Source organism: Hypanus sabinus, chromosome 4, assembly GCF_030144855.1.
Source record: "Hypanus sabinus isolate sHypSab1 chromosome 4, sHypSab1.hap1, whole genome shotgun sequence".
NCBI lineage: Eukaryota > Metazoa > Chordata > Chondrichthyes > Myliobatiformes > Dasyatidae > Hypanus > Hypanus sabinus.
The window spans coordinates 37,614,640-37,627,188 of NC_082709.1; the positions used below are offsets into that span (position 1 = coordinate 37,614,640).

The window sequence follows — 12,549 nt, forward strand, 5'->3', positions numbered from 1 at the left end:
TTACGGCAGCAATTCTCTGTGCTGGTCTATTGTCTGAGTTGAGTTTCCGAGCAGTTGCCCATGCCTTCTTACTGTTCTTGGTCATGTCTGTGTTTTCTATCCGTTCCTGCCAATGCTGTTGGCTCTCTTGGCTCAGCAGGGACAGAACTGACTCTCCCATTTCAATTGTGTCTTTACCAAACGGGTCTTGGTCATATAAGTTGACATGCTCATCATAACTTTGCTTGATATTACTAGTCAATCCCTGAATATATTTGGTTCTGCAGCCTCTAGGTATGTTCTGCTGTGCTTATATTCCAGATTAGTCAGACAAATTCATCATAATGATTAGGTTCTGGTGGTATGGTATCGATAAGTTGATCAAGGGATTCTGCAAAATATGTCCAATTGGTTTTTCTCAGGTTAAATCTTGGTAGGTACTTTTATGGTACAGGTCTCAGAACTGGAAGGGATTCTACGTGGACTGGATGGTGTTGTGATTTGGGTATATGTTGGAGGACTGTTAGTGTGAAGAGGTTGGAGAGGGTAAAAGAGCAGGGTGAGCTGCCTTAATGACTGTCACCTTATGGCACTCACATCTACTGTGATGAAGTACTTTGAGAGGTTCTTCATGGCTAGAATCAACTCCTGCCTAAGCAAGGACTGGAACCCACCATGTGGCCTGTCGCCACAATAGTTCTACAGCGGATTCAATCTCACTGGCTCTCCACTCGGCCTTGGACCACCTGGGCAAAATAATACCTTGTTCAGAGGCTGTTTATAGATTAAAGTTCAATGGTCAGCACAATCATACCCTCAGTACTAATCAACAAGCTCCGAATCCTGGGCCTCTGTACATCATTCTGCCACTGGTTCCTTGACTTCCTCACTGGAAGACCACAGTCTGAGCACATCAGAAATAACATCTCTTCTTCACTGACAGTCAGCACTGGCCCGTCTCAGGGATGTGTGCTTAGCCCACTGCTCTAGTCTCTCTGCACCCACGACGGTGTGTCCAGGCACAGCTCAAATGGCATCTATAAATTTGCTGATGACACAACTATCATTGGCAGAATTTCAGATGGTGACAAGGAGGTGTACCGGAGCAAGTAGATCAGCTGGTTGAGTGGTGTCACAGCAACAATTTTGTACTCAGCGTCAGTATGACCGAGGAATTGATTGTGGACTTCAGGGAGGGGTAGTCATGAGAGTGCACACCAGTCCTCATTGATCGATCAGCAGTGGAAGGATGTATAATCATAGAGTCATAGAAAAGCACTGCATGGAACAAGGCCCTTCAGCCCATCTAGTTCATACTGAAATATTCAAACTGTCTATTCCCATTGACCTGCACCAGGACCATAGCCCTCTATACCTCTACCATCCAGGTACCTATCCAAACTCCTCTGAAACGTTGAAATGGAATTTGTATTGCAGTACTTGGGCTGCCACTTTGTTCCCTGATATCATGGTTCTCTGAATGAAGAAGCTTCCTCTCATTTTCCCCTTAAACCTTTCACCTTTCACCATTAACCCATGCCCTCTATTCCACCTAACTTCAGTGAAAAAAAGCTTGCTTGCATTTACACTGTCTATATGCCTCATAATTTTGTACGGCTCTATAAAATCTCCCCACAACCTTCTATGTTTCATGCAATAAAGTCCTAACCTATTCAATCAATTTCAAGTATGTGTGTGCCAACATCTCGAAAGAACTAGCCTGGGTCCAACATATTGATGCAATTACAAAGAAGGCACGACGGCATCTGTGTTTCTTTAGAAAAATGAGCAGAATTGCTACATCACCAGACACACATACAAGCTTATACAGATGGAGAGCAATCTAACTGCTTGCATCACTGCCTGTAATGGAGGCACCACTACACGGGACTGGAAAAAGCTGGAGATGCAAACTCTGCCTGCTCCAACATGGGTGAAAGCCTTCCCAGCACTGAGGACACCTTCAAAAGGCGATGCCTCCATCATTATGGACCCCAGTCACCCAGGACGTGCTACCATCAAGAAGGAGGTACAGGAACCTGAAGACACACACTCAGTGTTTCAGGAACAGCTTCTTCCCCTCCACTATCAGCAAAATGTAAAAACAACAAATTTCCCTATATATGCCAATGATATTAAACTTGATTCTGAGTTTGACTGCAAAATGTCAGTGAGGCTATGCTGGTTGAACATAAAGAATAGTCTAGCTCAAGCACAACCTGGCTCAATAGTTTTATTGATTAAAAATAGAAATCAAGAGTGACCTCAATTTAGAACTGGAATGAATATAGTAACTCAATCATAAACACAAGAGATTCTGCAGATGCTGGAAATCCGGAGTAATGCACACAAAATTCTGGAGGAGTTCAGCAGCTCTGGCAGCATCTATGGAAGTAAATAGTCAACATTTCAGGGCAAGATCCTTCATCTGAACTGAAAGGGAAGGAGGAAGATGCTAGAATATGAAAGTGGGGAGGGAGGTGAAGGAGGAGAAGCTAGAAGGTGATAAGTGAAGCCAGATGGGGGTGGGGGGGGGGAAGAAATGAAATAAAAAGCTGAGAGGTGGTAGATTGAAAAAGTAAAAGGCTGGAGAAGGATGAATCTAATAGGACAGGAGATTGGACCATGGGAAAAGGGAAGGAGGAGGGGCACCAAGGGAAGGTGATGGGCATGTGAGGAGAGGAGATAAGAGGCCAAAATGGGGAATTGAAGTAGAGGGAAGGTGGAGGAGTAAAAATTACCTGAAGCTGGTAAAGCCAATGTTCATGTCATCAGGTTGGAGGCTACCTAGACGGAATATGAGGTGTTGCCACTGTAACTTGAGAGTAGCCTCATCATGACAGAAGAGGAGGTCATGGCCCAAAATGTCAGAATGGGAATGGGGATATGAATTTAAGTGGTTGTCCCCTGTGAAGTCCTGCTTTTCGTGGATGGAGCGGTGGTGTTTAATATGGCAGTTCCCCAATCTACGTTGGGTCTCACCAATGTAGAAGCAGCTGCATTGGGAGCACCAGATACAGTAGTCAACTCTGGAAAATTTGCAGGAGAAGTGTGCCTCACCTGGAAGGACTGTTTAGGGCCCTGACTAGAGGTTAGGGTGGAGGTGAATGGGCAGGGCTATGTGCCAGGGAGGAGATTAGTGGGGCGGGAAGAATGGACAAGTGAATCACAAAGGGAATGACCCCTGTGGGAAGCAGAGAATTGGGGACAGGCATTAAGATGTGTTTCATGGTAGGGTCCTTTTGAAGATGGCAGAAGTTGTGGCAAATGATGCATTGGATTTAGAGTCTCATGAGGTGATAGGTGAGGTTGAGGAACTCTATCCCTATTAAGGCGATGGGAAAATATCCAGGAAATGGAGGAAATATGGGTGAGGGTAGCATCATTGGTGGAGGAAAGGAAAGCCCATTCTTCAAAGAAGAAGGATATCTCTGATGTCCTGGAAAGGAAATCCCCATCCTGGGAACAGATGCAGCGGAGATAAAGGAACTGAGAAGGAAAGGGGAAGCATTTTTACAGAAGACAGGGTAGGAAGAGATTTAATCAAGATAGCCATGGGAATTAGTAGGTTTATAAAAGATATTGATAGGCAGCTTGTCTTCAGAGATGGTGAAAGAGAGAACGAGAGAAGGGAGAGAGGTGTCAGAAAGTGAACTTGGGGGCAGCATGGAGGCAAAGTTGTTGAAAATGACGAGCTCAGCATGGGTGCTTGAAGCAGCACCATTATAATCATCAATATAGCACAGAAAGTGTTCTAGATTATTATCAGAAAAGGATTGGAACATGAACTGCTCCATGTAGCCAACACAAAGGCAGGTATAGCTGGGGCCCAAGCGGGTGCCAATAGCTGCACCTTGAAGATGGAAAAAGTGAGAGAAGCTGAAAGAGAAATTGTTGAGTGTGAGGACCAACTTGACCAAGTGGAGGATGGTGGTGGTTGAGAGGAACTGGTCAGGTCTATTGTTGAGAAAGAAGTGGAGAGCTTTAAGGCTGTCTTGTTGTGAGATAGAAGTGTATAGGGACTGAACATCCATGGTGAAAGTGAAATGAACAGGGCCAGGAAACTGAAAGTTGTTGAGGAGATCAAAAGGATGTAAAATGTTGTGGATGTTGGTGGATAGGGACTGAACCAAGGGGAATAAAATGAGCACACACAAAATGCTGGAGGAACTTAGCAGGCCATGTAACATCTAGGGAAAAGAGTACAGTCAACGTTTCTGGCCGAAACCCTTTGGAAGGACAGGAGAAAAAAAGCTGAGGAGACTTAAAAGGTGAAGGAGGGGTGAGAGAAAAACGCAGGGTGATAGGTGAAACCTGGAGGGGAAAGGACGAAGTAAAGAGCTAGGAAGTTGATTGGTGAATGAGACAGAAAGCCATGAAAGAAAGAAAAAAGGGAAGGAGCACCAAAGGGAGGTGATGGGCAGACAAGGAGTTAAAGTGAGAGAGGGTAAAAGGGTTGGAGAGTGGTGAAGGGGTGGGGGGATTGGGGGGCATTAACGGAAGTTGGAGAAATCAATTTTCGTACCATCAGGTTGGAGGCTACCCAACCGGAATATAAGGTATTGTTCCTCCAACCCAAGTGTGGCCTTTACATGACAGTGGAGGAAGCCATGGATTTACATTTCAAAATGGGCATGGGAAGTGGAATTAAAATGGGCCACTGGGAGATCCTTCTTGTTCTAATGGATGAGCATAAGTGCTCGGTAAAGCGGTCTCCCAATCACTGATGTACAGGAAGCCACACCGGGAGCACTGAACACAATACGTGACCCCAACAGACTTACGGGTGAAATGGCACCTCACCTGGGAGGACTGTTTAGGGCCCTGGATGGTAATGAGAGAGGAGATGTAGGGGCTGTTCCACTTGCAAGGATAATTTCCAGGAGGGAGATTAGTGGAGAGGGATGAATGGACAAGGGAGTCGAATAGGGAGCAATTCCTGCAGAAAGCAAAATGAAGTTGAGGCATGTGGATACGTTCAGTAGGGCAACAGCAGGCAGTAACAATGGGTCTACATGAACAGTCAGGATTGTGGATCTTGGTTAGGAGGTAGAAATGAGCAGTGCGGGGTAAAGGAGTTATGATTTTGTTGGCAATGGATGGCTGATCTCCAGATTTGATAAGGTTGGTGATGATGCAGGAGACAAAGACCTGGTGGAGCTCAGACATAATCTGATTTTCTGCTACAGTAGGCTTAAATCACCATGTGATCTGCCTTTTAATTTTTTTTGAATATGTTGCTCACCACTGTATGATGTAGTTAAGGGAATAGCTTAAATACTTTTGGAAGAAAAATGTTCAGATTCAGAATCATTTATTTATCATGTGTACATCAAAACATACAGTGAGAAGTACCATTTCTGTTACCAACCAAGACATGCTAAGGATTCAAAGTACATTTATTATCAGAGGATCTCTGCAATATACAACTATAAGATTTTTCTTCCTGCATTGAGCCATGAAACAAAGAAACATTGTGGAACCTGTTCAAAGAAAGCAGAAAAGCAAAAAAAGAACAAATCACACAAACAGCAAAAGAAGAACAAGTGAATAACAGACAGACTATTAAACATCAAACTACAGAGTCCTTGACACTGTCTAGGACTGTTCAGTTTAGTGCAGTACAGCTTAATTTTGTGCTGCATCAGTCATTGACTGCAGGCCACAGAGCGAGTCTGCATCTAAATGCCCTAATCAATATAGTGCAGTGCAATATGGCAATTAAAAAAAATAGGAAAACTAGAAGTGCATATAATATGAACTGCAAAACCACAATCCATGGCAATAAAACCTTTCCCAAGACCTAAGTCCCATGCTCCTTCATCCAGCAGCAGTGATTGAGAGGGAGAGGGAGACTAGTAAAACACAGGCAGACAGTGCTAAACACCCGCTCGCCTTCTATTGTCATTCTCATTGATTTCAATCTTGCTCACACTTTAATTGGCAAGACTGGAGAGCAGCGGAGCTGATCATGGGTTTGCAATCTGTTATTATGCCGCACACTCCGTTCTCAACCTCGCTCTCAACCATGCCCAATTCCCTCCGGGACAGCAAAAGCTGAAGCCAGCCAGCAAATGTGGCCACACATTCTGGCACCAACATAACATGCCCAGCGTAGAAATATGCAGGGAGAATACTTAGATAACAATCAGGGTTGGACTCTAAAATGTTATGATACAAAAATAATCTGGCATTCCAAACGCAAAGATGTAAGCGTTTACAAGAATATGGAATAATCTGGATCTGATCAGCAGAAGAATAATATAATAATAAAGAAAACAATAAATATTAATACATTGGATAGCTATATACTTAGATTGGTTGTCTGCCCTTAAAGCAATGCTTGGCACAGGAGTGTCTATACGTAAGGTGACTGACAGGAAATGATAAAGCAGGGGTGGGGGTGTGAAGGGGTGAGTTAATGGGTGGAGGTGTTGATCAGCTTTACTACTTGGAGAAAGTAACTGTTTTTGAGTCTGGTGATCCTGGTGTGGACGCTACGTAGCATCCTCCCTGATTGGAGTGGGGCAAATAGTCCATGAGCATGACGTTACTGGCCTTTTTTTGGCAGCCTTTGAGGTATATGTCATTAATGATGGATAGGCTGGAGCAAGTGATGTATTGTGGAAGTTCTGACCACCCATTCTAGAGCCTTCTTGTCTGCTGCAGTCTAGTTTCTGTACCATGCAGTGATGCAGCATGTTATGATGCTCTCTACTGTGCATTACCAGAAGTACAGGAGTATTGATGTGCATTGTCCAGCTTTCTTCTGCCTCCTCAGAAAGTAGAGGCATTGGTGAGCTTTCCTGATTGTGCAGGATGTGTTCCAGTATGCAGCTGCGACAAAAATAATTTGTTCTTTTTTATAAGGTATATTCAATCAATTAGATTCAGTGGGGTTTTGACACTGTGGATTCTGAGAAGATGTTCCCCCTCATGATGATATCTTTGGGGTCTTTGTTTCATATAAGTGATTGCCCAATTTTGGTGGTGATGTGAAGGGAGTTCTTCACTTACAGAATCCTGAGTTCTTTATCATGACAACTATAGAGATCATGAATTTGTCTATATTCAAGAATGAAATGTTGAAATGACAAGGGACTGAGGTGGCATTGGAGAAAGCACTGAATCTGCTATGATCTCTTTGAATGCCAAAAGCTGGCTGATCGCCTCCTGCTCCTCTTTCTTGAGTTTCTTATGCTCTCAGTTTAATACATATGCCTGTTTAATTTTCAGGTGATTTATGCATATTTGAAGATGCAGAATATGGTGACAGTGATGTTTGGAAACCAGAACCCTGCAGAGTTTGCGTCTGTGACAAAGGGGAGGTCGCCTGTGAGGAAATAATTTGTGATGATGTCTTCTGCACTGATCCAGAGATCCCCCATGGAGAGTGCTGTCCAATCTGTCCAAACCCTGTAAGAGTCTTTCTATTGCATTTTCCATTTTTCTTAAAATGCTGATGTTTAATTTGCACCTAGAATTTGTCTTTCAGGATTGGATATTGAAATAATTTGTGTGTAATGTAAAATATAGTTAATTGTATTAATTGTATAAGTAATGGTGATCCAGAATTTCAGCTGTGTGGCATATGATGCATTCTTCAGCAGCAGTCATGATGTGGTGAGTAGGAATTACACAATAACGATCTGGAAATATGTTTGCTACATTTAATGAACATCAAGGGAACACGTAGTGCAAGATTAGAATTCTCTTTCTCTTCCACATTTAAAAGATCTGGTTCTGATGGAAAATCAGTCTGGAAAGTTAGGGAAAAAATAAATTGCAGGTTTAGCAGCATCTGCGGAGGCAAGAGGATGGGCAACGTCCCAGGCAGAGACCATGAATCAGGACTGAGAGTGTATGGGCAAAATAGTTGAGAAAAGGAGATGAGCTGGAGAGGTGAGACTAAGTGGACTGGTAGGTGATAGGTGGAACCAGGTGAGGTTGTAGGATCATGGGCAGATGGAACCAGAAGGTCTAGAGTGGTGTGGGGAGGGAGAATCTTGGAATGTTAAGTGGAACTAGATGAGGGAGGGGTAATAGAAATACAGAACTATGCTGGGAAAGGGATAGAAAATGTTAGTCAATGGAGAATGAAAAATTGAACAAAGAGAGATATAGCCTGGATGGACTAGTAGGTATGGGATGTTGTTTCGTTATTCAAAAAGGGAAGTACAGATAGCCCAGGAAATTATGGACTGAGTCTTACTTCAGTGGTTGGTAAACAGAATGAAAAGATCCTGAGAGGCAGGATTTGTGAACATTTGGAGAGGCATAATATGATTAGGAATAGTCAGCATGGCTTTGTCAAAGGCAAGTCGTGCCTATGAGCCTGATTGAAATTTTTGAGGATGTGACTAAGCATATTGATGAAGGTAAAGCAGTAGATGTAGTGTATATGGATTTCAGCATGACATTTGATAGGTACCCCATGCAAGGCTTATTGAGAAAGTAAGCAGGCATGTGAACCAAGGGGACATTGTTTTGTGGATTCAGAATTGACTTGCCCACAGAAGGCAAAGAGTGGTTGTAGACGGGTCATATTCTGCATGGAGGTCGGTGACCAGTGGTGTGCCTCTGGGCACAGTTCTGCGATCCCTTCTCTTCGTGATTTTTATAAATGACCTGGATGAGGAAGTGGAGGGATGGGTTTGTAAATTTGTCGATGACACAAAGGTTGGGGTGTTGTGGATAGTGTGGAGGGTTGTCAGAGGTTACAGCAAGACATCAATAGGATGCAAAACTGGGCAGAGAAGTGGCAGATAGAGTTCAACCCAGATAAGTGTGAAGTGGTTCATTTTGGTAGGTCAAATATAATAGCAGACTATAGTATTAATGGTAAGACTCTTGGCAGTGTGGAGGATCAGAGGGATCTTGGGGTCTGAGTCCATAGGACATTCAAAGCTGCTGTGCAGGTTGACTCTGGTTAAGAAGGCATACAGTGCATTGGCCTTCATCAACTGTGGGACTGAGTTTAAGAACCAAGAGGTAATGTTGCATTTGGAGTACTGAGCTCAGTGCTGGTCACCTCACTACAGGAAGGATGTGGAAATCATAGAAAGTGTGCAAAGGAGATTTACAAGGATGTTGCCTGGATTGGGGAGCATGCCTTATGAGAATAGGTTGAGCGAACTTGGGCTTTTTTTGCTTGAAGTGACGAAGGATGAGAGGTGACCTGATAGAGGTAGATTGCTGCTGAGTACTCACAGTGTTCTGTATTTAATATATCAAAAATAATTGAGTAATATTGTTTGATTAAATATTCTTGGTTTAAATAATTCATTACGGTTACATGTCCAAAGTGGGTGAATGGCATTTGTAGTCATGCTGCTGTGCGATGCATGCACACTTTGCTTAAAGTAAAAAATGAAGTTAAACTCAACATTCCTGTCTCCCTTGTTTTTCTTTCAATTAGTTTTTTTATGTTTTGGAGTTCCAAAACATGACACACATTGCCTCATAGATTACTACCCCTGAGGCAATGTTGTTTCAGCTGTGTAAAAGACTACAAATGAATTCAGGCAGGTGATTTAATTTTAAAAGGTACATAAAATCTAATACTTTCAGTGATGTATATCGAACAGTATAGCACAGTGCAATCCTCTTGGCCCACGATGTTGTGAAGACCTTTAAACCTACTCCAAGATGAAGATCTATCGCTTCCCTCCCACATAGTCCTCCATTTTTCCTTCATCCGTGTGCCTTTTTAAGCATCTTTTAAATCTGTCTAATGTTTCTGCCTCTACCACTGCCCCTGGCTGTGATTTTCAGACACATACCTACCTCAAACATACCATCCTCTATTTTCTGGACGCATCTTAAAATTATGCCCTTTCATGTTAACCATTTCCACGCTGCGATAAAGGTGCTGGTTGTCCACTCTATCAATGCCTCTTATTGTACTATATGCTTCTATCAAATCACCTCTCATCCTCCTCCATTCCATTGACAAAAGATCTCGCTCTCTCAGTCTATGCTCATGGGATGAAAGAGGATAAGAATGACTTGATAGACGTGTATAAGATGGTCAGCGGCATAGATCAAATGGACAGCCAGGGATCTTTCCTAGGGCAGAAATGACTATCATGAAGGGGCATACTTTTGAGGTGACTGGAGGAAAATATAAGAGGGATATCAGAGGTGAGTTTATTAAACAGAAAGTGGTGGGTGTGTAGAACTCCTGCTAGAGACAGATAGATTAGAGACACTTTAGAGACTGTTTGTTGGGTGATAGAAAAATGGAGGGCTATGTGTGAGGGAGGGTAGTGTAGGTTAAAAGGTCAACATAATGTCTGGTGCCTGCATTGTGCTGTATTGTTCTATGTTCTTGACTTTTATGCATGTTTTCTAAATGGCTTGGAGTATTCCCTATTGAATGTACTGTGGCAACCCACTTCCCAGCGCCCTCGAACCGGCTCACAAATCGGCGTGCACTGGCATTGACGCCAGTCCCAAAAAGGGCGCCAAGTCTGCTTCACCAGCAAGGGGAAAAGCCTGCGCGTGGGATGGGACCGTTAATACGCTCCCCCTACAGCATTCCCACCCGGGGAGGGCAGGATCAGGAAGGCTTTAAAGCGAGGCCGCGAAGTTCGAATAAATCTCTTTTGCAACTGCAGCTCATCGACTACGTGTCATTATTTCAGTGCTGCGTGTAGCACACCGCTACAATTGGTGACCTCGACGTGACCCAATTGTAGCGGTGTGCTACACGCAGTGCTGAAATAACGACACGTAGTCGATGAGCTGCAGTTGCAAAAGAGATTTATTCGAATTTTCACAGTCCCGTCCCGCGCGCGGGCTTTGCCCCTTGCTGGTGAAGCAGACTTGGCGCCCTTTTTGGGACTGGCGTCAATGCCGGCGCGCACCGATTTGTGAGCCGGTTCGAGTGCGCTGGGAAGTGGGTCGCCACAGTACCTCTAATTGTAATAACATGTTTTGAGTCTTGAAGTGTTTTAAAAAATGATCAGATTTCTGAAATGTACAATATATGTAGTATCATTTCATGCAATGTCCATCATTGCAGAAACTGGTTAGACTATTTTTGTATTCAGACCATTTACTTTACAGTGGAGATTTTCGAGAACCTACACAGAAGCTCCAGTAGTAATTTTCTATATTTCCAGGGCCTCCACGTGTTTCAGAGCACCACTATTCCTTATTTACCTGAAGGCTTTTAGCAGTTTATCATCTGAATGTAGATGTGATCCAAGATCCAATACCAGGTCACTTTTGTCCTTTTCGATAAAGGATCAATCATGTCATATACAGGACTATGCAAAAGTCTTAAACACGTGCAAAATAATTCTGTAAAGTGAAGATGCTTTCCAAAATAATGAAGTGAACAGCTTGTAAATATCAAAAAATATTACTATAAATAGCAGTAAAAAGTAAAAAAAAAACTAAATCATACCAATATTTGCTATGTCCACTCTTTCACTTTAAAACTGCATCAATTCTCTTAGGTACAAGCAGGCAGTTTTATAAGAAAATCGATTGGTAGGCTGTTCCTAGAATCTTGTAGAACTTGCCACTGTTCTGTCTCGCTAGCTTCTGTCTCTCCAGATAATCCCAGGCAGCCTCAATGTTGTTCAGATCAGGGCTCCATAGAGGCCATTGCATCTGAAACCATATGAAAAATCTAGGGGACCTAAGACTTTAGTACAGTACTATGCATTGACCATGAGCTGCACGTTGGTCAAAGAGTGAACGCACTATCAGAAAATGTTAGACCATCTGCAATTACACCTTAACATTATTTTAAATATTTTTATCAATTCAGAAAATGATTTTCTTGCTTGAGACCAGTGATACTTTTGAGGATGAATTTTTCAAAAAGTGATTTTGCCTGTATAACTTTAGAGAAAGAACTTTTAAAACCCTGTGTTGGGAAAATGAAATAATATAACACAGTTTTATAAGATTTGAGTTGATAAACTGAATTTTCTACAAATCCAAATCTACACTGGACGAGTACAAGAATTCTTGCAATAAATCATCCTATTTTGCTGTTATCTTCTAATACCAGGTGTTTTATGTTTTCATATAACAATGATGCTCATATAACAATATTGCTCACATATTATACTGGTGTATTTTGTAATTTTTATGATACTTCTTATTAGTAAAATGTATTTTTTCTACATTATAGAATGGAGAAAATGGCGGGTATCCAGTAAGTACAAACCTTTAGATTTAAAATAAAACAAACAGCTTTTGATGTTTAATTTTTAATAGTGAAGTTATCATGAATTGTCATATACCTTTTCAATTTCTTTGTCTAATAGCAAATATAAAAGGGTTATATTGTATGCACAGCTGTTATGCATCCTGCTCATTTATAGTTGATACTACCCCTTCCCCTGATAAAACTGAACCATCAAACAATATTGCCATTTGGACTTTATGACAGGATGGTGGTTGTAAACATGAACATCTTCAGGACAATTAAATTATATGCAAAATCTCAGATAATCTCATCAAGAAAGGAATTAGTTAATTTTTTTAATAAAAGGTGGTTTACAATTTAATAGCAATTTTGATAATAAAATGTAATTTGTAAAGCTAACT

General features: G+C 42.1%; 1 protein-coding gene across 1 annotated transcript in view; it reads left to right on the forward strand.

The window, feature by feature from the left end:
* Positions 1-12,549, forward strand: part of LOC132392659 (collagen alpha-1(III) chain-like) — a 116,766-nt gene that overhangs the window by 31,648 nt on the left and 72,569 nt on the right. The window contains exons 2-3 of the mRNA XM_059966834.1: positions 7,216-7,397; positions 12,131-12,154. Coding sequence (XP_059822817.1) covers positions 7,216-7,397; positions 12,131-12,154 — 206 coding nt within the window. The remainder of the gene's footprint in view (positions 1-7,215; positions 7,398-12,130; positions 12,155-12,549) is intronic.